General features: G+C 55.8%; 3 protein-coding genes across 3 annotated transcripts; 1 reads left to right on the top strand and 2 right to left on the bottom strand.

Moving 5' to 3' along the window:
* Positions 1-42: 42 nt before the first annotated feature.
* Positions 43-4,298, bottom strand: CELA1 (chymotrypsin like elastase 1). Its single transcript, XM_052809407.1, has 9 exons — positions 4,076-4,298; positions 2,477-2,569; positions 2,297-2,412; positions 2,089-2,189; positions 1,707-1,832; positions 1,483-1,619; positions 1,043-1,188; positions 803-952; positions 43-687 (listed from the first exon to the last, which is right to left on the bottom strand). Exons 1-9 carry the CDS (start codon positions 4,296-4,298, stop codon positions 670-672), a joined length of 1,110 nt encoding a protein of 369 aa, XP_052665367.1. The 3' UTR covers positions 43-669.
* On the bottom strand, positions 3,837-17,292 carry GALNT6 (polypeptide N-acetylgalactosaminyltransferase 6). The gene is made up of 11 exons (XM_052809781.1): positions 17,144-17,292; positions 10,826-11,424; positions 9,779-9,951; positions 8,642-8,791; positions 8,311-8,545; positions 6,847-6,964; positions 6,533-6,733; positions 5,929-6,060; positions 5,055-5,156; positions 4,803-4,955; positions 3,837-4,637 (listed from the first exon to the last, which is right to left on the bottom strand). Exons 2-11 carry the CDS (start codon positions 11,311-11,313, stop codon positions 4,524-4,526), a joined length of 1,866 nt encoding a protein of 621 aa, XP_052665741.1. The 5' UTR covers positions 11,314-11,424; positions 17,144-17,292; the 3' UTR covers positions 3,837-4,523.
* Positions 16,118-23,803, top strand: LOC128151945 (uncharacterized). The gene is made up of 4 exons (XM_052809811.1): positions 16,118-16,496; positions 18,147-18,269; positions 19,461-19,993; positions 21,122-23,803. The coding sequence occupies exons 1-4, from the start codon at positions 16,448-16,450 to the stop codon at positions 21,284-21,286; spliced, it is 870 nt and encodes a 289-aa protein (XP_052665771.1). The 5' UTR covers positions 16,118-16,447; the 3' UTR covers positions 21,287-23,803.
* Positions 23,804-25,212: the final 1,409 nt, after the last annotated feature.

Below are 25,212 nucleotides of genomic sequence, written 5' to 3'. Positions count from 1 at the left end.
ACCCCCCCGGAAAGGCTCCCCCGTGCACCCAGAGACATGGGTGGGCCAAAGGGGTGACGGGGAACCTGTGCCTGCCTCTTAATTCTTCCGCGAGACTCTGGTTCGGGGTTTAAATTTGGCTTTTGGTGCAATTTTGGGTGCTGGTATTTTATCCCCGGGCCAGGCGGGGTTGTGGCACAGGTGGCACTCTGGGATGCAGCCGTGGGGCGAGGCGGTAACAGTCACCGAAGCCGACATCTCTCATTGCAAAGGAGGTCGGTTTTGGAAGAGAAATGAAGCTAGTGGCAGAGAAAAATCCCGACCGGATCCCCCTGGATCCCCCCTGTGTCCCCAAGGAGCTGCGTTGCTGCCCATGAAGGGGATTTGCGGCATTTTCCCCTTTCCCATTATCCCCGGGACTTTCTGGCTGCCCCAAAAGCACGGAGCCAGTTGCTTTTCCCCGTGGCTCTTTCCTAAGGTGCGAGGAAGAGGAGGGACGTGGCCGAAGGGATGCTCTGGAAGACGGGAGGAGAAAAAGATGCTGAAGGTTGGAGGAGAAAGGATTGTCGGGCTGTGGGGCAAAGCATCCACCAACATGCCAGAGAGAGGAACAGATTTTATTGATGCCAGCTACAGGTTTTAAACCCCTCTGACCAAAACGTGGGGACCGGGCTCTTCTCCTGCCACCCCTCAGTTCTGGGCCATCACCTGGAAGGAGAAGAAAGGCAACGGTTGAGCCGAGCAGGGATACAGCCGGTGCATCAGTGCAATGATAGCGCCAGGTCTCAGCCCCCCAGCTGCCTGAGCCCCGCCGTCGCCTTACACTCCTCATCCAGGAGACGTAGGCAGAGACGCGGGTGAAGACGGTGGGTTTGTACTTGACGTTGCAGCCCAGACTGGAGACGAAGCTGGCGACGCCGTGGACCTGGTACTGCCCCTTCACCTCGCAGTGGAGGGGACCGCCTGAATCACCCTGCCGGACCCACGAACCCGTGTGAGATGGTAGGAAACGGGATGCCGGTGGGATGCCAGGAGGGGGAAAAGCGGGATGCCGGGGTCGTACCTGGCAGCCGGAGCGTACACCGTCACCGCCGGCACAGACCATGGTGGTCTTGACGGTGGAGCCCCAGTAGGAAGAGCTGGAGCAGGTCCGGTAGTCCACCACGGGCAGGTACGCCTGCAGCAGGACGCTGGAGATCTGCCCGTTGGCTGCACGCAACCGAGCGCCGGTTAACGCCACGCCGGCAAAGACCTGCGAGACACCGCAACCCCCCTGTCCCTTGCCAAAGCAGAGCCCACAGCTGCCACTGAGCCCCTTTTCCCGCATAAAATCCCCCCCAAACCTTGGCACGACCCCACTCAACGTTGGGCAACTCCATGCCCCCAGCAAAGCCCTGCGTGATGCCTGCTGGGACCTCAAAGGGCTTAAAAATATCATTCAGCCCCCCCCGTTTCCCATATTTCTTGGGTGATTTAGAGCCAGGGTGACCCATCGGCACTCACTGCGGGTGAGACCCCAGCCCGTGATGTAGCAGGGGTAGTTGTTGGGCAGGATGGATCCCTCCGGGGGCAGGACCGCCAGCTGCACGTAGCTGTTCAGGGTGGCATAACTGGACAGGCGGATCAGGGCGATGTCGTAGCTGGCGAGAGGAGGGAGAGGATGTTGCAAGGACCCCCCTCGATTCCCAGCGATGCTCCCCCCAAATCCCCCTCCCCACGCGTGTTACCCCCCGGCGACGTTGTTGCTATTCCAGTAGGGATGGATGATGATCTTGCTCACGCTGAAGACCTGCTCGCTGCCGTCGCTCCTGTAGAGGTTGTGATCGCCGGCCACGACACGGTAGTTCCGGTTACTGCCGGGAAGGCGAAAAAACACAGGATCAGGCCATAAATTATTATTATTTTAACTGTAAGCTGGTATGGAAAGGATCAGTGCAAGGAGAAGATGCTCCCAGAGATGGCCCATGTAAGCTCTTAATGGAGGACCAGCAAAGACCTTAAAGGACCGTTGCTCTCCAGGTTGGGGCAGCCAAAATTTCCCCTTGGAAAGGTTTTTGGTGGAAAACAGCTTTTCCATGAGAAAAAGGTGGGCTCCCCGCACCCACTCACCTATCCACGCAATGGGCTGCTGTCATCACCCAGTTTCTCTGGATGAGGGACCCTCCGCAGGTGTGATGCCAGCTGCCGCTGGAGTAGTACTGGAGGGAGATCTGGGGAGGGGGGGGGAGGATGCGAAACATGGGGGGGTCTCACCATATGGTCCCGGTGGGTTGAGACCTCCCACGGGATTTACCGGCTGACCCCGGGAAGGACCCACCTGGGAGGGCCAGGCGTGCATGCGTGCCTCGGTCCCACCGACTACCCGTTGCACCCCATCGAGATCCTGCTCGGAGCAGCGTCCTGTGGGAGAGAGGATTGGGGTGGAGGGGGAAGTGAATCATAACCAGGGGGGTCGTCATCAGCTAACGAGGCTGACGATTTCCCACGAAAGACACACCGCAGAGGGCGAGGGCGGCGAGGAGGACGAGCTGCAGCAGCATCCTGGACCACGGCAGCGCTTCGTCTGTGGTGGGGGCTGCGCCGCCGGCGGCTTTAAACGGGACGGAGAAGGAGGGACGGGAAGAAAACCAGGTGACATGGGCCTATCGAGCAGCCTTGGTCCCTCTTCCAAAACACATACGGCCCCGAAGGTCAGGGCCGAAAAACCCTGGGTGCACCCCAAGTTTTCCTCGGCTTTGCACAGGCAGCCCAAATCCCCGAGGAGACGATGACCTGCTTTTGCATCTTCCTCTTCTGCACATCTCAGGCAACGTTGTCACGAGTTTCTCCCGGTCTCAATCCCTGAGGATGCCCCAGCTGTGGTCCTCGTATCACATTTATTCATGGGATGCCTCCAAGAGTTTTATCCAACACGTGAACGGCACCCGCATCGCTGCCGGGATGGGGAAACTGAGGCAAATGCAGGGCAAGACCTTCACCCACTCCAAAAAAACCCCACCCAGGACAGCCAGCACCAGAGCAGGGACCAGACATGACCTCCATGGGGCATTATTTTGAGGTTAAATGAAACACCAACATAGTTTATAAGAAAATCCTGATTTCTGGCCAAAACAGTTTCATTTTTTATCCCTTTAAAAAGAAATTGAGGCTGTTCTGAGCAGGGTGAACCTGCGGCATTGAGGTTTTTGCTCCACTGATGGAGCAGTCGCTGGAAAACAGCAGTTGTGATAGCGGTGATTATCAGTTCACCCAGCTAAAAAAAAAAAAAAAAAAAAAAAAGGAAAAAGCACCTGCTGCATTTCTGCTCTTATCTCTAAGGAAAACATAAGATTTCATGTGGAAAATGGTCTCCAAATAATCACTTATTTGTTTTATCAGCACAGAAGGGAACACAGCAAGGGATGGCAGTGAAGCCTCCACCCTGGCACAGGACAACCCAACCCCAACCCAAATTTGAACCACCCCAAATGTGATGCCTCATTGCAAAAGTGGCTTTAAGCCCACTTTTGGGCTGCAAAAGGGAGTTTCCAGGGCAAGAAGAGAGGGGAAAATTAAATCAGAGGAGGGGTGGGAGCTTGGAGGAAGCCGGAGATGGGATGTCTGTAAAATAAATCATCTCTTTATTTGAGGTCATGTATCCAAAGACAGGTTCTCCCACCCCCACGCCACTTCCAGGAGGGGTGTCCCCCGCACCCCCCCTAAATGAAATGGCAATGAAAGTGGCAGCTACAGTAGTTGGGTTTGAAGAAAACCAGGGGAAGGAGATCTCACTCCCAGGCGCTGGTGAGAGCCTCTCTGGGAGGATGCCACGGTGCGTTTGAGCTGTGCCATGCGGAGAAAAAAACTCTCCTCCAGGACGAGCAGAATCGCACCCAGGAATCATCATCATATAATAATAATAATAATAATAATAATAATAAAATAAAAAAAAAAAATCTAACTCCCCCCCCCAAATCAAGCCTGATATCTAAGGCAGACAGCCCAACTTCTCCCACCCTGGCAGCAGTGATACATGATGCTTGCAGGGCCATGGCGGGCGAGGGCCAGATCCTGGCAGCCCCCTGGCAGTACTGGGAGCTGAGGGGGATTCCATTACCCACACGGGGCCACGACAAACCACGATCCACCCTCCCACGGGACGAGCCGCAGGGCCAGTCGCCATCCTCCTCCTCGCTGGCAGGAGTTTCCCACCCTGCTTTCACGTGCAGGGCGGCGTGGCCGTGTTTTTCAATGCTCGATACGAATTTCCGAGTCTCTGGCTGGAGCCGGGGAGGGGAAGGATGAGCAGCAGCTGGGTACCAAAGAGCATCCTCAGGCATCACTACGACCGCCGCGTTTTGGGCTCCGTGGGGTACCGCTGGCCAAGCTCCGCTCCCTGGGCTTTCCCCGCTCCAAAGGCACGGGACTTAGTTCAAGGCAACCATGAAATGCAGCATATTTAAGGCTTTCGCTTCTTAAATTAAAAAAAGGGGAAGTTTTTTTGGATTCTGGTTTCCTGAGCGCGGTTGGGGACGGCCAGGGGCTTGGGCCACTCTGCTTTCTGCCTAGGTGAAGGACCAGAGCTGGTGGGGGTCCGTCGGGTCACAGGGAACCATCGCCGGGTGCTTCCCTCGTGCCGTCAAACACGTACCGGAGGCTGGGTTTTTAATCAGCCGGTCCTGCCAAAAGATAAAGACGGCATCAGCTCAGCGATGCTGGTGGGATGAAGAAAGGATGCGACCGAGGGGAAGCGGCAGAGAAGCATCGCCATGACGGAGGGGACGGGACGGGACGATGCCACCGTTCCCTTGGGTGATTCCCGGGATGGAGACGCATCTTCTCACCTGCGTCAGGTCCCACTCCTCGTTAGCCGGCACCCGCCCGGGCTTCCCTCGGTACTGGCAGTCGCCCAGCTCGGCCGATCCCGAGCCCGCTCGCAGGCAGAGCTCCTTCCCGATATTGTGCCGCAGCTCCTGCTGGCTCGTGTACTCAAAATACTGGGTGGGGGGCAAGACCAGAGAGGAGACGTGACGCTGCTGCACCCTGAGAAAGTAACCCCCAGGGGAAAAACAGCGGGGGGGTTGATGGGTGCCCACCTGGTTGCCCCCCATCCCGTGGCAGGGGTACATGATGAGCGGTTTCCCACCGTGGTTGTTCTCACCGACGTCCAGGCAGCTCTTGGTGCCCTCATTTTTTATCTGTGGGGGGGGTGGGGGGAAAAAGGGGCAGGGGGGTGAGCTGGGCTCCAACGTCCCGGGGTAGGGATCTGCCTTGGATTTGGGCTCTGTGGGGCACTTAGTTATCGCTGTACAAACATGAACCCGGTACTAGGTGCTGTGTCTGGGTCCCTTGTCCTTTCCAGGACGGGAGGAATGCCCGCGCCAATGCCTCCGTCCCGCCATGAGAGCTGCCGGGGATGAGGTTTTGGGAAACAAAGGTAAATTAAAACCCGGACGGGAGCCAGCGCCCAGCCCTCGCCCTGGTTGTCGCTGCGTCCGACGGCTGCTTTCGCATCGCCCTGGCCGAGGACGGTCGGACTTAGACCCCAACAACCGGCTTGGAGGAAAGGGGCTTTTATTGGCAGCTCCATCCTCGGGGACGCAGCCGACGGTCCGCATCCTGCCCGTCCCCAGCTCGGTTTTTCAAGTCCACCCTGTGCATGTCAATGCTGGCACGGTGCTCACGGAAGCTTTCAGCTTTCACCCAATTTAACTCAACGCCACATCCCCGCGGGTCCCCCACCCCGTAACTCGCCCCAAACCAGCTCTGCCGGATTCCAGCTCTTTCACCATCAGCCAGAGCCTGAACCAGCCCCACCAGCCGGTGATGGACACAGCTGCACCAAAACCCTCCAGCACGCTGGTTTAAATGCAAAAACCCCAAACCCAGCCTTCTGGGGACTTCACCGCCGTAGTTATTTCTAGCCAAGGACTGAGCCCAGCAGGATGCTCCAGGCATCCCCATACTCACCGCTCCGTAAAAAGTTGGAGTCAGGTCAGGGACGAACATCTCTGGGTAGATGGTCTGGAGGTACCAGGTGAAGTTCTTGCAGTGGAGCTGCTCCCTCAGCTTGCGCCGGTCTGTAATGTCACCATACGTCTTCTATCGACAAAGTCACGTGAGAAAATTAAACTAACCTCCGAAGCCAGCAAGGAAAAAACAAAAAAACCCTCCCGAGCCGGGGCTCAGAGCTGAGGGGTCCTCCCGGCTTTGTCATCATCCGTCACGGTGTGCCCAGGACCCAGACCGGTGGTGGGGTCTTGCAAGACATCCCCAGCCCCCGGCAGGTACTCTCAGGCTGGGGCCGCTCACCGAGAGGGCTGGGACATTTTGGCATCACAGCACAACGTTTTGGTGTTGTAAAAAAAAATTTTAACAGTTGATGTTTTTCTACTAGAACACATTATGGTCAAAAAGAAAAAATAAAAAATAGCTTTTTGGCTACATCTTTCCACCTGCATTTGCTTTCCCAGTTGCAGGCTGAGCCCACCTCCTCCCTCTGCTCGGGCCCGAGCTCCCAGCAGGATCAGTCCCCGACCCGGGAGAACCAGAAGCCCGCCGGCATGCCCGGTACCTCTCTGGCCATCTGCGCAGCTTGCTGGTTCCTCCTGTAGAAGATCTCCTTGTAGTCGTCCATCCAGACCTCGGCCAGGCGGACCAGGTTCCTGGAGATGACCTGGGTGCCCTTGGGGAAGGTGTGGGGGCTCTTGGAACGGAAAACGTGACCCACGACGGAGCAAGGGATGATCTCGACTTGACCCCCACACTGCCAGACCTACGGGGAGGTAACGCCTGAGACGTGGGGGGGTCCAACCGCCCCCCCCCGTGCCCCCCAACAAGAAGCATCCCTGAAGATGCCCTTTGAAGATGACACCGAGCCATCCTTACCCTGAAGGACATTTCCACGTTCTCGCCCCCCCAGATCTCCATCTGGTCGTCGTAGGAGCCGATGTGCTCGAAGTAGGACCTGGAGATGGCAAAGAGGCCACCGGCAAAGGTTGGGGACCTAAGGGGAGGGAGAAGGGGGGGCAAAATAGGGTTAAAATAAAAATAGAAAAGCAGAAGTCTGAGTTTTGGGGACATCACAGCCCTCACGGCGACTGTGAGCACTTTGCAGCTGTGTCCCCCCATCTCCCTACCCCATCCAGCTGTGCCCCAGATGTGGTGGCTTTGGCGGAGAGCCTGGACCCAGCTGCCAGGAGGGGACAGAGGTGGCGGTGGCAGCATGACACCGAGGGGCCTCGCCGCCAGCTCTCAACTCAAAGCGAAAGGGGGATATTGTTACCGAAAACCTATCGCCGAAAAGAAGGGGGGAGATTAGAGTGCAGCGGCCGGCGCCCCATTCACTCCTCTGGCTTCTCTAATCTTTTCCATCTGATCTTTAGAAGAGGCTGGAACAGAAACTTGCTTTTATTCAGGAAAAAAAAAAAAATTAAAAAAAAAATAAAAAAAAAGGATTTGCTGAGCTGCTGCTTTCCTGCCGAGCGGAGATGAGACAACGCCGGGAGCCAAACCGCTGGCTCATGGTAAAAGGGACCTTTATTGGGACAGGGACGTCTCCTGGGTGACCTCTGCACAAAGCCAGCCCTGCCGCCAGCCGGGGGACGGGACGTGTATGGGGCCAGGCAGGGTGTCTGGTATCTCCCGGTGGGAGCACCCGGCTTATCGTGGGGCACCAACAGAGAGGTGCAGTGGGAAAAACCGTTGAGGGTTTCTCTGCGTGCTAAATAAGGGGATAAAAACTGGGGTTTTGGTGCAGTCTTGCTGCTGTGCCAGCACAGGTGCCCACCCTGTGCCCAGGTAGCTGGGTATCCAAGAGCAAGAAGGTACAAGACAGTGATTAAACACTTAACGAGAGACTTTGCAGGAGCAGAGAGATGGCTGGAGGCAGTACAAAGGTGTTTTTGCAAAGGGTCCTTTATGGCTCCACATTCACCAAATCCCAGGGGACATTTCTCCTCTGCCAGCCCCACGGCTCTGACCGTGTCCGAGCATCCTCTCCCAGGCACAAACCTCTTGAGATCCCTCAAGACAAGCATCCCACGGGGGAAGCTCTGCTGGGAAGGGACAGCATCACCTACTTGGAGGGATCAAAACCAACAGGGAAAACGCCAATTTGTTGGAAAAAGGAGCAAAAACAACTGGAGGAAGGGGCAGTTTCCTGGCACAGGGCACCCAGCTCTTTGCCACCCTGGCTGTCCCTCCCTAAGCACCCTGTAGCAGCTCCGCACATTCAGCCGGTTCATTTTGCAGCCTTTGGGTCCGGACACGGTATTCCCAGGGCTCATCCAACCTTTGCTACCACCACACCAACTCCGGAGTGGATAAAAATCCCCCCCTGTGATGGCTTACTTGATGGGGAAGGTCTCATCCTTCCTCCGCTGCCTCTCCCGGGGTGGGACGACCTCCCAGCCGAAAGTCAGGCTCCAGTCGAAGTTGCCCCGGCTGTGCTGTTTGCCGTTCTGAACGGGCTTGGAGAACTCGAAAGTGTTGAGATCGATGGTGGCGATGTCGGGACTTACGACGGCCGTGGGCTCTTCGGCGATGCGGGATAAGAGGGGCTCCAGCCAGCCGTGGAAACATTCACCTGGGACACAGGGAAGGGTTGGCCATTGAGTGGAGACAACTTCACCCCCCCTCGCCCCAGCAACCTGGAGACCCCCAGGAGGTGGTGGGTACTCACAGTGGGCATCCAGGAAGGTCAGGACCTCCCCGCTGGCCACGCTGGCCCCCAGCAGCCGTGCCGTGATCAGCCCTTTACGCTCCTCTTGCCGCACGACTCGCACGATCTGGAGCTGCTCCACGTAGCGATCCAGCTCATCCTTCAGGTACTCTGAGGTGGGGCAAAAAGAGCCATCAGATCTGTCGGAATGGGGGAGATGCCAGTCCCTGCATCCCACCAGCCCACCCTGCTGCCCCCTCCCATCGCATCCCATGCCATCCCATCCCATCCTCTCGCAGGAGCTGCTGCTCAGACCCTGCACCCTCATTCGGATCTGGGGACACACGGAATCTCCTTTCCCCCAAATCCCAGAGTGTTTTTGGCTAAAGAAAGGGAGTTTTGTGAAGGAGCCGGCCACCCGCCCCATCTAATCCCCCACTAGAGAGGGATTAGGGGAACGATGGGGTGAGGAGGTCTCATGCCCTGCGGCTGAAATGTCACCGGGACCGAGCGGACGAGCCGTCACCGAGGGAAGGGACAGCGGACAAGGTGTCACCAAAGGAAATTGGGATTTCTCTCCCTCTTTGGCAGGTGCAGCCAAGCCAAAACCTGAGCGAGAGCTGGGATGTCCGGAGACCCATCCTGGGAAGGGATCCCAAATCCAACCCGCATCCCCACTGCAGCGGGAGCCAAGCTCATGGGCAATAAAGCCCTGCACCGCCCTGAGGTTTCTGCTCCTTGGGAGCCCATGCAGACGCCAGAGGCGGAAAGGAAGCATTTATCTCTGGGGCGAGGGCAAAGTCCGCTCCTCCCCAGTGCCCCAGCGCTGAACCACATCGTTAATTTACTCTGGGTGTAGCTAATGAGGTTTGCAGCCTGGCGGGTGAGCCGGCCGACAGATGAGGTGTTTGCAGGACGTGGGAGGAACGCCCAGTTTTTCTCCAGGGCTGGGTTAACAGCAATGCCGGAGAAGGGAAAAAAATCCCCGAGGGTGCTCCTGGGCGGATGGGAAACAAAGTGGAAGAGCTGTTGGATGCATCCCAGGCTGCTCGGAGACTTGGCATGAGCCGCTTCTCCTTCGAGTGGCTCACAGCTGCTGCTCCCAGGGATGGAAAGATGCTTGGCATCCCCCTGCATCCCACCGCGGCTCCCACTCACCATCCGTGCTGGCATCATCCACCAAGATGATTTCCTTCAGGAGGAGGGCTGGGGAGGCGTGCAGGACGCTGTACACCGTCCGCAGCAGCGTCGACCAAGCTTCGTTATGGAAGACGATGACGACGCTGGTGGTGGGCAAGGGGGGGCACCGCTTGAATTTCTGGTCGATGCACCTCCGAGAGAGAAAAGCGGAGGTCTAAGCAAGACGGGGTGGGGTGGGGGGGCAAGACAGAAACAAAACACCCCTTGTCCCCCCCGAAACCCCACGGCAGGAGAGCAGCTCCTGGCCCCGGTGGCTCTCGGCTCATCGCCGCTTGGATTTCAATTGATTTCTACCTCTCCCCCCGTCGCCGGTCGAGTGAATCACATTCCTGCTGCCTGCCGGGCCCCGGTGTCCCCCCCATTGTCACTGCTACACCTGCTAAGCACGGATAATCGCCTGCTGGCATGGGGGGGGGGCAGTTTCCACACCAGGGCTGGGTTTCTACCTCCTATTCAAGCCTTTTTTGCACCCCAAAATCCGCCCCCCCAAGCCTTCCCCAGCCCAGCCCCTCGAGCAGGCAGGGGTTGGGGGGGGCTATGCTTTAATCCGGCAGCCCGTGGCCAGAGGGCAAGCGAGGAAATCTCTTAAGTTTATGCCTCTTCCTTCGCCTCCCCCTCCCAACCCAGCGGGGTCTGAGGCTGTTCCACTCGGCTAAGAAAAGAAAAAGTCCGATTACTGGAGCCGGCTGAAATGAAAGAGGGAGGGGAGGGAAAGGGGGGGGAGATGCTGAAGCCACCCGGCCGCGAGCAGGTACATGGAGACACAAAGAGCCTCCGCTGGCTTTTGCCCATTGCCGTTAAAAACCAACCCCAAGGAGACAAAAAGTAGGGGGAAAAAAAAAATTAAAAAAAATGTATTTTTTCAGCCCTCTCTCCATTCGATCCCCTGCCAGTGCTTGGTGACAGCCCATCCCCAGTCTGCTTTTATTTCCCCTTAAACTTGCCCCCTCCCGGCCTCTCCGGGAGCAAACAGACCCACGGGGCTCTTTGGGTGATGGCTCTTACTCCGGCGGGCGGCTGTCAGGTCCCAGCGCTCGCTGGAGGGAGATGCGGTCGCTGGCGAAGGCGTTGAAGCAATGCTTCTCGTAACCTCGCTCCTTCTCCTTCGTCTCCTCCGGCGTCCATTGATCCTTCTTGAAGGCTTTGCCGTCGGCTCCGGGGCTGGCGGGGTCTTGGGGGGGTCTCTCCATCAGCGGCCGAAGCTCCGCCGCCGTGTAGACGCCGGGTAGGCAGGAGCGAGCGCTGGGCAGCGGTTCCTCTTGCCGAACCGGAGCTCTGATCTGCAGCTTCGGCATCGAGTCTCGGATGTTGTTGACCGCCCCCAGCATCAGGTCGAGGACTTGGTCCTTCCCCTGGACGATGTTCTTCAACCAGGGTTCCTCGCTCGGGTCCTTGTTCCCCACATCCTTCTGCAGGATGAAGAGGAAGATGATGAAGACGGCGCCTGCCAAAGCCACCTTCAAGGGGCTGTAGCGTCTCCGGAAGAGCCTCATTTTGGTTTTTCCGCCCCGCGCGGTTTCTGGAGGGTCCTCCCTGTGGCGATGGGTGTTTCAGGGACGCGGGGTCTCAGGGTGCTTCATGATGTTCTGCTCTGCTCCGGTAACCTGGGGAGGAGGAGAAACATCCGCAGGTTAATTCACAGACTGGATGCACTTTGGCTGCAACCCCTTGATATTAATATGTATTCATATATAATTAATATTCCATTAATAACATTCACTCCCTGCAAGGGGGCAAGGGAGACCTGTAAAATCCCCCCATGGCTCTTCCAGGCGTAAATCCGTGCTAAAAAGAAAACACTGGGAAAAAGTGAGGTTCAAAAAATGCTGCGAGGTGTGCTGGATCTGGCCACCACGAGCGCGGGACTTTCCCAGCAGTTTCTCTCGTGACCGAGCCAGCAGCTGCAGCATCCCCCCCTGCATCCTCCCCGTGCATGCCAGGAGCAGCGTAACAAAGCTAAAATAAACCCTCAAAATTTGCCGAAATATTTTTGGTCGCGTAGAAAGAACCTTTCCCTGGGGTATTTTTCCTGCCTGCAGCATCGCTGGGAAGGAAAACATGTGCAAGACCCCGCAGCGCTTCGGTTTCGGCTAAATTGGAGCAGCAGATTTGGTGTCCGGTGCCCTGTCCGGCGCAGCGGCCACCGAGAACTCAGCACCGGCTGCAAACCCTCCGCCGGGACCCGGCAAAAACTGAACTTTCCCACCGCGAGCAAACCTCCCGCGGCTGCTCTTTGTGAGCTGCTGCCGCCGGAGCATGGACAAGCTCCGCGGGAGCCATTCACCGGCATCTCCTCCTCCTCCTCTTCGGAGTCCCCCTCCCTCCTTTATTTCTTTTTTCCTTTTCTTTTTATTGCCTTGGAAATGGTGCGGCCCTGGAGCTGAGAAGGGCACCTGCCAGCAACTTCAAGGGCGAGGAAGCTTCGGCTTGTAAAGGAGGAGGGACAAGGCGGTCCCCGGGGTCACCGCTTTCAGCGCCGTGGGGATCAAAGCCAGCGGCCGGACCACGCTTCACTGCCAAGGCCACCCGTTCCCGAGTCATGGTGGGACCGGGCGGCACCGGTTCCGCAGGGGGGTTGGTAAAAAAAAAAAGCAGAATTAAGGAAAAAAATAAATCCACCTCAATTTCTGCTTGTATCTGAGCAAAGATGCTCCCATCCCACTTGCATCCCTGAGCCCCGATGCTTTCGTTGCACAGTGCGAGCCGCTGCCATGCAAGGAGGCAAGCGGCGAAGAGCAACTCATTTTGGGGAGCAAACCCCTGTTTTCACTATCTCCGCATCTGTCCAAGAGTCTCCTTCCTGCCACGTTGCTGTGACCACATTAACGAAGCGCGCTCATTAGCCGTGCGATGCTAATAAACCCCAGGGCGACGCTCGGGCACAGATTTGTGCACAACAGCAGCACTGCAGCTCTCGAGGGAGCTCCAACCCCAACTCCCTTCCCCAATCCCTCCCCCAAAAGGGGCCAAAAAGCAAAGTAACCCCCGCCCCAAATCCTCCCCAAAAAGCGCTGGGGTGGATTTTGCAACGAGCTGCGGCCCAAGCTCCTGGCATGCTTGCACTCGCCACTACCAGCCCTGCAAAGCCACAGGTTGACGCTGCTCCGTCCCATCCAGCCCATCCCAAAAATTCCCTGCCGGGATGGGGCTCGCCCCATCCCCAGGAAAACTAACGCCAAAATTATCCGGTGGAGCCCACTGGGTTCCGAAAAAGGGGAAAAGGGACTTGGTGGAAATTTGGTGGTAGCCGGAGCATCCTCCGTGGTGTGGGAAGGAGGAATTGTGGGGAGAGGTGGAAATCGAGAGGCACTGCCCCAGCAGAGAAGGAAAAAGGGGGAAATAAATAAAATAAAAGCAAATCAACACTGACACCGCGAGCAAACAGGGCGGCCGTGGTCGACGTGGCCACGCGCTCCACGTGGCAGCGAGCCGGCGGCCACGATTGCGACCTCGGAAGCGGTGAGGATTGCAAAAAAAGCCAACAGCGGGAAACAGGGTGCAATCCGGCAGCACCCTGCTACCCTGCCGCCGGTTGGGCCGGGGGAAAAGCCCGGTTCCTTACCGGTGCTGCCAGCGGGGTTTGGTTCCTCTCACCCGAGCATCGTGGTACGGCTCCGGTTTCAGGAACCGGTGATGCTGGGGGGGTTCGAGGGGAAGGTGGGGGGTCCCACCGGGGTCCCACCGCCCAGCCACTGGCCTCGCCCCGGCTGGGATGAGCCCTTGGGGTCCCGGTCCCGGTCGTGGGGGACCGGGACCCCCCGGAGACGGGCTGGGTGGCAGGGGGGATGCCCCGTGGGGGTGAAAGGGGCCGGATCCTGCCCACCGCGGGACAGGGAGCCACACAGCCCCGGGTGGGCTCCATCCCGGGACCCCAGACCCTTCCCCCGAGGCGCGGGACCCCACACCAGGACCCCCCGAGCCCTCTTTACCCCGGGGGAACTCCGTCCCGGGACCCCCCGGCTCCTTCCCCGGGGGAGGGGAAAGCTCCGCACCGGGACCCTCCAGCCCCTTTTCCCTCCGGGACGGGACCGGGCTCCGCACCAGGACCCCCCGGACCCTCTCTTCCCACGGCGGGGGCTCCAGACCGGTCCCTTCCCCGGTGCGCACGGGCTCGGGCTCGGGCTCGGGCTCGGGACCGGGACCGGGACCGGGACCGGGACCGGGACCGGGACCGGGACCGGGACCGGTGCAGCCGGCTCTCCCTGCCCGCCCCCCCGACAATTCCCCCCCCCCCCCCCCCTCCCTCCGCTCACCGAGCTCCGCGGCGGCGGCGGGCGCGGGGTCGCAGGTGCCGTCCCGGCGGGGCGGGGCGGGGCGGGGCTGGCGCGCGGGCGGGGCGGGGCCGCCGCCGCCGCCGCCGCCGCCACCTGCCGCCGCCCCGGGGTACAGGTGCGCGGGGGTGGCACCGCCGCGGTCCTAGCGCCGCCCGCCGGGGGAGCGCCGCTGCCGTCCTAGCGCCGCCCGCCGGTCTGCCGCCGGCTTGACAGCGGGGTAGCGGTGGGGACAAGGGGTCTGTAGGGGCTGTATAGGCTAGGCACGGGGGCTATAGGGGCCTGGCACTGGTGGTGCAGGGGGCGGCAGGGGCCTATAGAGGCCACAAGGGCCTGGGACTGGGAGTGGTGGGAGCCTCAGGGGCCTATAGAGGCCCTTAGGGCATGACCCCAGGTGTGCTGGGGACCAGTAAAGGCCTGGCACTGGGGGTGGTGGGAGCCTCAGGGCCTTATAGAGGCCATAAGGGCGTGACCCCAGGTGTGCTGGGGATCAGTAAAGGCCTGGCACTGGGGGTGGTGGGAGCCTCAGGGCCTATAGAGGCCATAAGGGCGTGACCCCAGGTGTGCTGGGGACCAGTAAAGGCCTGGCACTGGGGGTGGTGGGAGTCTCAGGGGCCTGTAGAGGCCATAGGGGCTATAAAGGCCTGGCACTGTGGGCTGTGGGAGCCTCAGGGGCCTATAGAGGCCATAAGGGCTACAAAGGCCTGGTACTGGGGGTGCTGGGAGCACTGGGAGCCACAGGGGCCTATGGAGGCCGTAGGGGCTACAAGGGCCTGGGACTGGGAGTGGTGGGAGCCTCAGGGGCCTATAGAGGCCCTTAGGGCATGACCCCAGGTGTGCTGGGGACCAGTAAAGGCCTGGCACTGGGGGTGCTGGGAGCCTCAGGGGCCTATAGAGGCCATAAGGGCGTGACCCCAGGTGTGCTGGGGACCAGTAAAGGCCTGGCACTGGGGGTGCTGGGAGCCTCAGGGGCCTATAGAGGCCATAAGGGCGTGACCCCAGGTGTGCTGGGGACCAGTAAAGGCCTGGCACTGGGGGTGCTGCCCGACTGCCAGCCGGCAGGGAGAGAAGCCCCAGCACGGTGCGAATGCCCTTCCTACCTGTGCTTGTTCCTCAGTTCGTGCCACATTTTTTATTATTACTCTTATTTATTAATTATTCCGTGGGCGCTGCAGAGCTTCCTGAGCTTCCTGGCTCGGGGGCAGCATTTCCCTGTGGCTGGGAGTTTATTTACTGTCAGTTTTACTGGGATGTAATAATCGCTGGCAATATTTTTTGTAAGCACACCGCTCACTATAAATAGACTATCAACACGGGAACTTGCTAATTATTCCCATCCCCCTGCGTCATCCCTTATTAGTCTGTCTCTTCTCGTCGACCTGCCGATTGCACCAGCTTGCTGCTCTCCACCGGCGCCCTGAACCTGTGCTTGGGCATGAGGCCGCGATCCCCCAAACGGCGAGCCCCCCGCTCCAAGCGCCCCGTTTCCCACGTCCTTAAGACCCGTGTTTAACACTAGATGGTGGTATCTTCATGAAGCTTCGGCCTGAGGATCAGCAGCTGCTAGACACTGCACAAAAACTCCCTGGAAAAGCCAGGTGAGATACTGGTGGTTTGAAAGAGCCGCTCAGAGCCGCTTCGGGGACGATGTGACAGGTACAAGCCCATTGGCGAGGGATTCCTGCGCTTGCAAGGGAGGGCACAAGCAGCCCCCAAACCTCCCATGCACCCCAGGAGAGGCTGCGGTCGAGATGCGCAGGAGGGAGAAAAAGCAGAAGGACAACGGGGAAAACCCCAGTGGCTTCTCGGGGATCTTGGAGGGACGAGCCCTGGGCGGGTTTTAATTGCCCAGCTGAGGATTTTGCTTTGGCTCCTGTGCTATACGGAGGATTTGGGAGATTTGAGCTGGGGCAGAGTGAGTATTAATTTGGATTATTGGGATATTAGCTTGAATATTAGCTGCCTTACAGGGGATAAGTCGGGCAGGGCTCGGGGGCACCGCAGACGCACAAATACCCGGCAGCCTCCGCGTTAAAGCACTGAAGAGTTGCTAGAGAAAGGTGGGGGGAAACCGAATCCCAGAAAAGGCACCTGCCTCACCCAGCGCGGCGCAGAGAGGAGCCAACACTCACCCGTCGTGAGGCCACCCTTGGCCTTCATAATCATCTCCTGTGCTTTTCAGAGCTAAATTTAAACCCTGGGTTTGCGCAGTGGCTGTCTGTAATTCACTGCCGCTTTGTTTCCTGCCTCGCTGCCGTGCAGAGGTTTCGCTCTTAGCGCAAAAACTGAAGGGGAAATTCCCTACCCCAAAGTTTGCTGCTGCTAAACTTTTTTCAGCTGCAACTCGCCGAGCCCGATGTCGTGCCGTGGCCGCCCAGCTGGGGAAAGGAGGGCCCCCCACCAAAGTAAGTGTGCTTCTGTGGAAAACGGAGCTTTTGTGGCTTCACAGGGTCCACACCAGGCTGTGTTGTGGGAGACGGGGTGGGGACGGGCTTTTCACTGCGTTAAATCAGCCCCATTCCCCAGCGCCAAGGGAGAACACGGCTGAAGGCAGGTCCTGCCCCTCCGAGTTGATCGGTGAACCCCGAGCATCTGATTTCCCCGGGATTTTTGTGTTCTCAGATTGCTTCTTTTAATTGCAATTTGTGAAATGCTTTTCAGGTTATGCAGGAGATTAAAATCTCCCGGTGCACCGTCCTCCTAGTGTCAAAAAGCAATTTGGGGGAAATGAAGAAGCAGTTAACTACTGAAAAAAACAGCAGGGATCATACAAAATCAATACAGCCTTGCTTGGGAGTGACAGCTCCAAATCACACACTTCTTAATAATTAATTGGCATAATTATATATAACTCTCAGACAAAATATATCCTCTTAATCTTTAATTTGATAAGTTAGCTATGGAGTTAGCTGCTTTGGAGGGTGCAAAACATTTATCCTTGGTTTTTAAGAATCAGTGGGACCCAAACAGCCAAAAATACGATGCAGTTGCCATCACAGCTTGTTTGCTGTGTGAGAAGTGCAGAAATACCTGCACTGGAAGCGAGCCTTACCATTTTGTCTGCAGTTTTCCTTGCTCCGGGTGCGTTTCCTTCGGGCCGGTCGGGATTTCTGCCTTTCGCCTCTACCGGGGAATCCACATCACCCTGAGCGTCAGAGGAGACTCCATCAAACCGATCAGCCGAGCCCCTAATTACAGAGCCGGAGCTTAGATTTGCAGTGCTGAGCAGCAGCGAACCTGGAAAATATGACAGGAAGCAAAGCCGATTTGCATATTTATGCTAATCGAGATTGCACGAATCTTTCAAATTAAAATGTACTTTGCAGATGGCTTGCAGATTTGTACTGAGCTTTGGTTTTATTTATTATCTTTCAGACTGGTAATAATTGGTGCAATATGGTAAAACTGGAAAGTCTAATCCACAATACAGCTGTTAAAGCAAGGAGAAATGTGTTGAACACAATGCAGGGAGGTTTTTCTTTGTAGTAACAATATTTGGTTAACGCATACCGTGTGGGCATGAGCTAGATTTTAATTTGCAGGGCATTTTTGAGAGCAGAAGGGGCAGCTTGGGGCTGAGCTTCTCAAGAAAGGGGAATTGTGCCCCCACACTTGGACATTGTTCCCTGTATGGGTTTGTTGTCGGGAGTTTGTCTGCTCTCATGCCACTGCACAAAAAATTAGATCCCTTGGTACTAAGTGAATGGGAAATGCAACTTTTTCCGGGTAGATTTTTCAATAAATGGGACTTTTTGGTTGTTAGGAGCTGAGCTTGTGGCAGCTGTGGGCTGAGAGGTGGAAAAGCCCAGTTTGGCTGTTCAGTTATCCCCTGACTCGGAAAGAATCACTTCCCTTTTCAGTTTTTTTCTGTGTAAATTGTAAGAGAACTGGGAGTGCTTCTTTCTTTGCAGTCCCACGCACATGAGCACAGGGATCCTGCAGCACGACCGAGCCTGGTCCTCCCCATCCCATCAGCTCGGGGTAACCTCGGCAGCTCCTCGCTGCCTTTGAATAACACGCAGCCAGTCATTTCCTCTTCCTTTTCTCCTGATCAGGCACGATGGAGATGGAAGAAATATTCCTCCAGCTCTGTGAGGAGGTCGCCAGGCTGCGGGATCTGTGCACAAAGCAGGGCAAGCTCCTCCAGAAGCTGACTGCCAGGAAGGGACCCGTCCTTGGTAAGCGGCGGGGCTGGGGAGGGTACACTGAAACTGCAGATCCGGGCTGACAGGTGTAATTTGAACCTTTGTCCTGATGCTGGCAAGAAGTTTGCTGTGGAAAGTGGGGGTAACGTGAAGCTGGTTTAAGGCAGAAGCGTGCTCTGCAACCCGCGCTGGCTGTCGTGGCTTTTTGGCTTCGCCTTCTCCATCAAACGCGGAGTAACGTGTGTGTGTGTCTGCTTAGAGTCATGTTAAAACTGCCGCAGGCGTGCCACTGCTTATTCACACGTCTCACCCCTGGGGAGAGGGGGAAGGAGTGTGGGGCAGATGGTACCCATTGCCTGGAGCGGTTTTGGGAAGCAGGGATGGCGGTGGAACCTCCACAGCCTGGAAGCCACCCAGGGAAATGTTCTCGCCCTCCCCAGCAACCTGCCTGGTTTTCCAAGGAATCTCCCTCCCAGCCCCCTGGCCGTGGTCCATGTGCTCATCTGTCCCCCCGAAAGCAGTCGCATCACTCCCGCAGGGTTTTGCACGTTGTTGCCGACCTTAAAGGGTGTTTTCTGTGGTCAGGAGGGATTGGCTCAGGGAAACAGCTGCCATGTGCTGTGAAACCAGCAGCCTCGTGTGCTCCCCACCATGTGCTCCCCACCTCTGTGCTCGCCTCATTTCCCCGCAGCTCCGCCGTCTGTGTGTCCTTCCTGGGGCTGGTGTGCAACTAAACGTCTCCAAACAGGACCTAAACCAAAGCCATTACTGGGATCAGCCCGGCTTTTGGGGACGCAGCAATGTCTCAACATCTCCTAAGGTAGCTAATGCTCCTCCAACCCTCAGCTCTCTCTGGCTGTCCTCGGATGCCCTTTCTTCGCTGGTCCAGCCAGCTGTATGATTTATATCCAGCTATATGATTTATAGAAACATAGAATCATTTAGGTTGGAAAAGACCTTTAAGATCATCGAGTCCAACCATCAACCATGCCCACTAAACCATGTCCTGAAGTGCCTTGTCTATGCGCTTTTTGAATACCTCCAGGGATGGTGACTCAACCACTTCCCTGGGGGACAAGCGATGGGAACAAGCGAGCTTTGCCAGCAAGGAGGTAGCACCCAGTTGTTCTGCAAGCGCAAAAGGAGAATTAGGCAATGGGAAGGCAAAACACAAATGCCGTTAGAGTCCCAGGAATGACCGCTCTGGCTTGCTTTCTTTCAAAGATATCCCCGTGTCGCTGCCAATCCAGTGCACGGAGGATATGGTCACGGAGGAAGGGGAAAGACCACCGGACAGCCACCAGAAATGCTCAGAGGCACCGGCATCCGCCGCTTCCGACCCAGAGGGCTCTGCTCATCCCCTGGCGCAGCCGCATGCTGCCGGGACGCTGCCTGGCTTCAACGGCAAGTACCCACCAAGCACCGCGAATGGCAGCGTCTTCGGCGGTGGAACTGGAGGAGCGGCTCTTGCTGTAGCTTTTGGCAGCAGCAAGGCAGAGAGGAGCGAGAAGGTGGATGTAGATACGTGGCTGAAAACCTGTAGGATGCTTCCTATGTTGAAAGGCCCCAAGGAAGAAGTGAGAGCTTGCTGCAGCCCGCAGGATTTGGTGGCACCAAATCCAGTTGTCGTGGACTCCTTCCTGACTCTTTTGGATCTCTACGAAGCCCCAGAAGCCCTTCGGAGAGAAGATGCTCCCAGCGAAAGTGCTCTGCCTGCTGAGGCTAAAGTCCCGGTAGAGATCCGAGGACCCGTGAAGGTAACGTGTGAAGCTGACGGGGATTTTTATCTGTGACTTTTGCGTGCTCTTCCTGGCGTAATGGCATCTGTCAATCTTCAGCATCCTCTCCTTCAGCCCTGCTGTAACACATGGGAAGCTGTGGCAGAGTGGAGGTTTAGGGTTATGTCCTTAAACAGTCTCTAGGCACCCAATTCTCTGGTTCCCGGGGGAATTGGGTACATAGAAGCCCCTGGGATCTGGCTGCCAAGCAGCATCTGATGCACTTTGGGAGAAGTCCCTCCCATGATCCTTTCTGAGGCATTGAAGAACTCTTGAAACAGTCGATTCAGTCTCAGGGGGAAAAACTGTATCAACCTCCTTTGGCTCTGGAAGTTAAATGAGCTCTTAAATATTTTCCTTTTTTCTCTCTGATTTATATGCCCCGAAAAGGATGATTTCTAAAGACATCCTAAACTCTGGCCGCTCAGTCCTCCCGGTAAGCCTTCATAATGTGTGTTACAGGTGGAACACCAACCCTGGACTTACCGGTGAGGGTGCCTATAATGCCAAGCCCATTTCCTTTCATTCCTTCTCCTAAATGAGGCCCTTAAAAATTATTTTACATCTGCCATGGCTGCATATTCATGGGGAAAGCTATTGATTTTCAGCCTGGGCTATATTTAGAAGCTAGTTTCTTTTTAAGAAGAAGGAGAAGAAAGAAAGAAATGGAAGCGGTGTCTGTCTGGTAAAGCCCTAATGTGCCTTATCAGCACTTAAATGATAATGGCACAAAAAGGAAATTACAAATGCGCTCCACCTTGCTTTTTACAAAAGCACTTTTCTCATGTTCTGGCTTGGATAGCAATTGTAGCTGCTGAGATATAAGCGATGGGCAATGGGAGATGCTCAGGTGCCGTACAGAGACAGGATCCTCTGGTGGATTTTGGCGAGGATGGAGCGAGGGGGGACTGAAGCTCCCCCAGACTCCAGCATGGGGGAGCAGCCCTTAGCCCAGCCTTTCTGCAGGCACAAAAACTTGGTGTCTGCTTTTGGAGGCTGTGCTTCGGCATGGCAGACCCCAGGCTGGAGGCTGGACGCAGCTGGGGGCTTGAAAAAAGGCTGCTTCTGCCATTCCCACTGACCACTTTTCCCCTTTGCTCCTTGCAGACATCCTGGACGCCGGGCTGGATGCTGGAGGACGGTACGCTTGGGCAAGGAGCCATCCTCACCTGTGAGGGTGCTCAGGCTTGTGACATTTGCCAGGAGATTTTCCCCTCGGACGCAGTGGGCCAAGCGGACTATTTAAAGCACGTCTTAGCCCACATGAAGTAGGACTTGTCTTCGTGATCGGAAATTCGAATATTTGTACCTCGACCAACGCGACAGGCTCTGGACCTTCATGAGATCCTGCCGTCGGCTTTTACCGGGGCCAGCTAAGGCAGCAGTCCTCTTCTGTGTAATCCAAGGTGCTCCCAAACTCAGTCCCTGATGCACTGTTTGATGGGCCGGTTGAGGGCTCTGGGTGTGTTTTGGCTTGTTGAGCTTTGTGGATATCAAAGCCGCTTCTGTCCTGGGGTCCGGACATGTGTAGGGCTGGGCACGGGAGCTGTCACTCAAGTTGGAATGGAAATTTTTCAAAATTCACCTTTAACTGGGTGGAAATGAATTTTCCATAAATAGTTAGGGATGTTTGAAAAGTCACATTGGCTTTTTCCAAGAACATGGAAGGTTGGGTGGGAGAATCGTAAAGTTTTCACGGTCACTAAACCTGAACTGGCCTTTTGAGAGAGGCTCAGTAGCACGATGGCATGGACCGGATCGCACCTTCCAAGTGTGTTACTGAGAAGGGCATAAGCGAGAGCTCTTCTCACTCCTGAAAACCTCATCAGCTCCAGCTCAGTGATTTACAGGAGTTTAACTGATCCCTCTCCAGGTGGGAAGAGGCTTATCAGCACCTGTCGGCATGGAGTCGGCTCTCCCGGCTCGCGTCCCGCTGTGTTTAGAGAGCAGTGGGGCAGAAAGGGGCTCCTCCAGCACACGGATGTGATCGACACGTGTGTTATTGTCCCGTCTTTCTATTTAGCCTCTCGGGGAAAGCGTCTTTTGAACGAAAAGCTCTGGGAGGTGGTGGGCGGCTGTGACTGGGGGATGCAGAGGATGCAGCTTCTGGTCCTGCGGCTGGTTCTTTGCCAGAGCCTGGGTGAACCTCGCTGGGCTGTGGTTTGCCCTCGAGCAAAGTTTTGATCTTGCCCTGAATAATAGGAGCAAGGAATTGAATGTGAGGGTGTCATCCGTGTGACCAGGATTATTATATTTGTTCATTGACAGCACCTCCAGTTTGAGTGTTATATAGCACTCTCATTCAGTGGCTATCCATGTGTTTTGCAAAGGAATTCACCCTCACGGGTGGGGAAACTGAGGCATGAAGCACTGATTAGCTTTTTTTTTTTTTTTCTTTTTTTTGGCCTCATCTCAGGCCTTTGTGTTTTGCAAGTTGCTTCTGAAGTGGAATTGGCATCCCGTGTTTGAGGCAACTTGCATTGAAATCGATAGCCAGATTCTCCTCTACTAATTACAATCTCCAGCTCCAACATCTCATCTTTAGCTATGCAGATAATAGTCACGAGTAGAGTCTCTCCCCAGAAATGGAGCCGCATTTATAAATTTGCTGTGACCGCGGTGGAGCTGATGACAAACATCTGTGTGTCCCGAGGATCTTGTCCTTTCAGACAAGATGTGGATGGGGCAGGGCGCTGGGCTGACAGCACCGTGGTCCCTGGCTAACCTGGACTTTGCGGAGGGCAAAGCCGTTTCTCCGAGAACTGTTTTCCAAGACAGATCCTGCAACTTCTTTCTTTAGAGCCACAGCTTTGAGCTTGGTTTCTCCATTCGTGTGGATGTTGGAGCTGCTTTCTGCCCTTGGCAGAATCAGGACCTTTATTTCACTGAAGGTCAAAGTGGGTTTTCTCGATGTCACGGTGCAACTTTCCCGCTAGCACCTCCTGCTCCAAGTTTCCTCCTGTGACTCCTCAAATTAATTAGGTGGTGGGATGATTTTATAGTGTTTTGTGCTCTTCTATAGGGCCTGGAAGAAAATATCGTTTCCCAGCATGCTGAGTTACTGGAAGCGCCAGATCAGAAAGCAAGCCAGAGCAAGAAAAACCATAAATTTATTTGGTATAAAATTGTAACAGCCATCCAGAATTTGCCGGAAGGGAGAAGACCAGCCCGGTTCTTCTTGCTTTGAGAGCACGTCCGGTAAATTTAATTTAAAAATCGCAAGCACAGATGGCTTTTCTCAAGAGTCAGAGCAACTGTGGCGCACCGCTGGTTTCCACGAGTGGCCGTGCCGAGGCAGCTGCGCTGTATGAGGCACCGTATTGCCCAAAACAATGCGAAAAATCACACCGGGCGTGTTTGGGGTCACCTGTGATGAAATTTTGGCCTGATGCTCCATCCCTGGTGATGCGGGATGGTCGAGCAGCTGAAGTTCAGCAAACTAACTTCACTGCTTGGCCTTTCTCAACTTGCTTCATTATATTTTTAGATGTCATGTTGTGCGGTGCAATTAGTCACCCCCTTCCCAGCCAGATGGTCCACAGTGACACAGGAGCTTCTATTTTATAATCCAGTACTTTCCACTGGCATGAACGTGCCTCTGCTTCCTAAATAACCTTAAGTATAGGGTGTTTGTCTTAACTGTGGAGAGTGGGTGGCATGTTACTGTTTTTGCCCAGGTTCGGCTCACCGGTGGGTGTCATTTCGGAAAAGGCAGGAGCTGGGTGAGGGCAGTTTCCCGTAAGGAGAAATTGGAAAATCAAGAACTGGATTAAACCTGCTTTAATTCTTGCTGCTGGGCGTACGCATCGGGCAAACACAGGATTATGTGCCTCCTCCCTCGGCTCTTGTTTTCAAACCAAGGCTTGAAAAAGCTGGAGCAGGCAATAACACTCCTAGTGAAATCCAAGCCAGCAAAAATGCAGCTGAAAACCAGATTTGGGTGGAAAATGTTCAGTTGTTGAGTTTTCTAATTAAGGGGCCTGGGCTATGGCGAGGGAGAAGGGGCTGCCCAGGTGCTGGGGGGAGCGTGGGTGTGCTGGCAATGTGCGAATATCCATGCACATGCGTGTGCACATGCGCATGCACACAAGCTCTGTGCACCAAACTATGTATGAATGCCCCCAAACTCCAATATCAGACTCTTTTGGGGCCACATTTTCAGAGGAGCCAAAAGAAACGGGGATCCCATGGGGCAGGAGGGGGAGATATAATCCCTCTAATGGGAAAGTGATGAAAAATTTAAGTTTTCTGCAGCAAGAATGATATTTCTTGAAGGAAAAAGTCTTTCTGACTACTGTGGTTGTCCCCAGTCTCTTCATCGTTCTGGGAATTGTCATCAGAAATAAGGGAAAGGAGGATCATCTCCCCCCCACCTGCAGCAGGAACCCATCTGTGCCACCAGCAAGGATGGGAAATCACTAATGGCTCTGTTAATTAATAACTGACCCTCTATTTTCATCTCCCATTAATGGAAGAGAAATGTTTCTTGATCCCATTGCGTTTGGACATGAGCTCAGGGACGCTGAAACTGGAAGATGGAGCAAAGGATGTACATTTTCAAGCAATTCAATAATTTTCAACTATTGTTTTTAGAAGAGTTTGAGCTGACAGCAATATCTTGGGCCGGTGGTTTAGGGAGGGGATTCTACGTTTCATCTAAGATTTTTGCCAAAGGCCTTTCTTGGGGGAAAAACAGGCAACTGGGGCTAGTGGGGAGGGCTAGGGGGGCGATTGCTGCAGCGGGGTGTTGCTGCCGGTCCCCTATGTGAGTGATTGAAGGGGGGTTTTGAGCTCAGTTTCTCTTGAAAATATTAAATGCTTTTGGGGTTGTAGAGGACACAAAATTGGAGCTGCCAAGCCCGGTCGGGGCACAGCAGCATTTCAAGTGTTTGCTAAGATTTTTGTAAAATGCCTGTTGGAAGGGGAAACATCCATTCCCTGCCCCCCCGCTCCGTTTCTGAGCAAAGAGCTGGGTTTGCCCTGAGCTGGAGTGTGGGGGTGTGGGCAGCGCTGGCTGCAGCTTGGGGGGGGCAGGTTGGGTGGGAGGATGTGGGGGGAGGCCAGGAGGGGTGCTGGGGGGGATGCTGCAGGGGAGTCTTGGGGGGATACTGGAGGAGGATCGGGGGGGATACTGGAGGGGGATCAGAAGGAGATGCTGGGGGGGGATTGGGGTGATGCTGGGGGGGGATCAGAGGTGA

The sequence above is a fragment of the Harpia harpyja genome, chromosome 15, assembly GCF_026419915.1.
Source record: "Harpia harpyja isolate bHarHar1 chromosome 15, bHarHar1 primary haplotype, whole genome shotgun sequence".
Lineage (NCBI taxonomy): Eukaryota > Metazoa > Chordata > Aves > Accipitriformes > Accipitridae > Harpia > Harpia harpyja.
Note: the sequence above shows the minus strand (reverse complement) of the source record. Positions and strands in the feature narration are given on the sequence as shown.

Excerpts from the sequence above, each read along its gene's own strand:
- CELA1 (XM_052809407.1), bottom strand. The coding sequence starts at position 4,298 with ATGCCTGAGGATGCTCTTTGGTACCCAGCTGCTGCTCATCCTTCCCCT. Across the intron at positions 2,190-2,296 it reads TGCACGCCTGGCCCTCCCAG|ATCTCCCTCCAGTACTACTC; the intron begins GTGGGTCCTTCC and ends CCCCCTCCCCAG. Across the intron at positions 1,189-1,482 it reads GGGCTGGGGTCTCACCCGCA|CCAACGGGCAGATCTCCAGC; the intron begins GTGAGTGCCGAT and ends GGTTGCGTGCAG.
- GALNT6 (XM_052809781.1), bottom strand. The coding sequence starts at position 11,313 with ATGAGGCTCTTCCGGAGACGCTACAGCCCCTTGAAGGTGGCTTTGGCA. Across the intron at positions 8,792-9,778 it reads GGATGATGCCAGCACGGATG|AGTACCTGAAGGATGAGCTG; the intron begins GTGAGTGGGAGC and ends GCCCCACCTCAG. Across the intron at positions 5,157-5,928 it reads CTCCAACTTTTTACGGAGCG|ATAAAAAATGAGGGCACCAA; the intron begins GTGAGTATGGGG and ends CCCCCCCCACAG.
- LOC128151945 (XM_052809811.1), top strand. The coding sequence starts at position 16,448 with ATGTCGTGCCGTGGCCGCCCAGCTGGGGAAAGGAGGGCCCCCCACCAA. Across the intron at positions 16,497-18,146 it reads AAGGAGGGCCCCCCACCAAA|GCACGATGGAGATGGAAGAA; the intron begins GTAAGTGTGCTT and ends TCTCCTGATCAG. Across the intron at positions 18,270-19,460 it reads CAGGAAGGGACCCGTCCTTG|ATATCCCCGTGTCGCTGCCA; the intron begins GTAAGCGGCGGG and ends TTTCTTTCAAAG.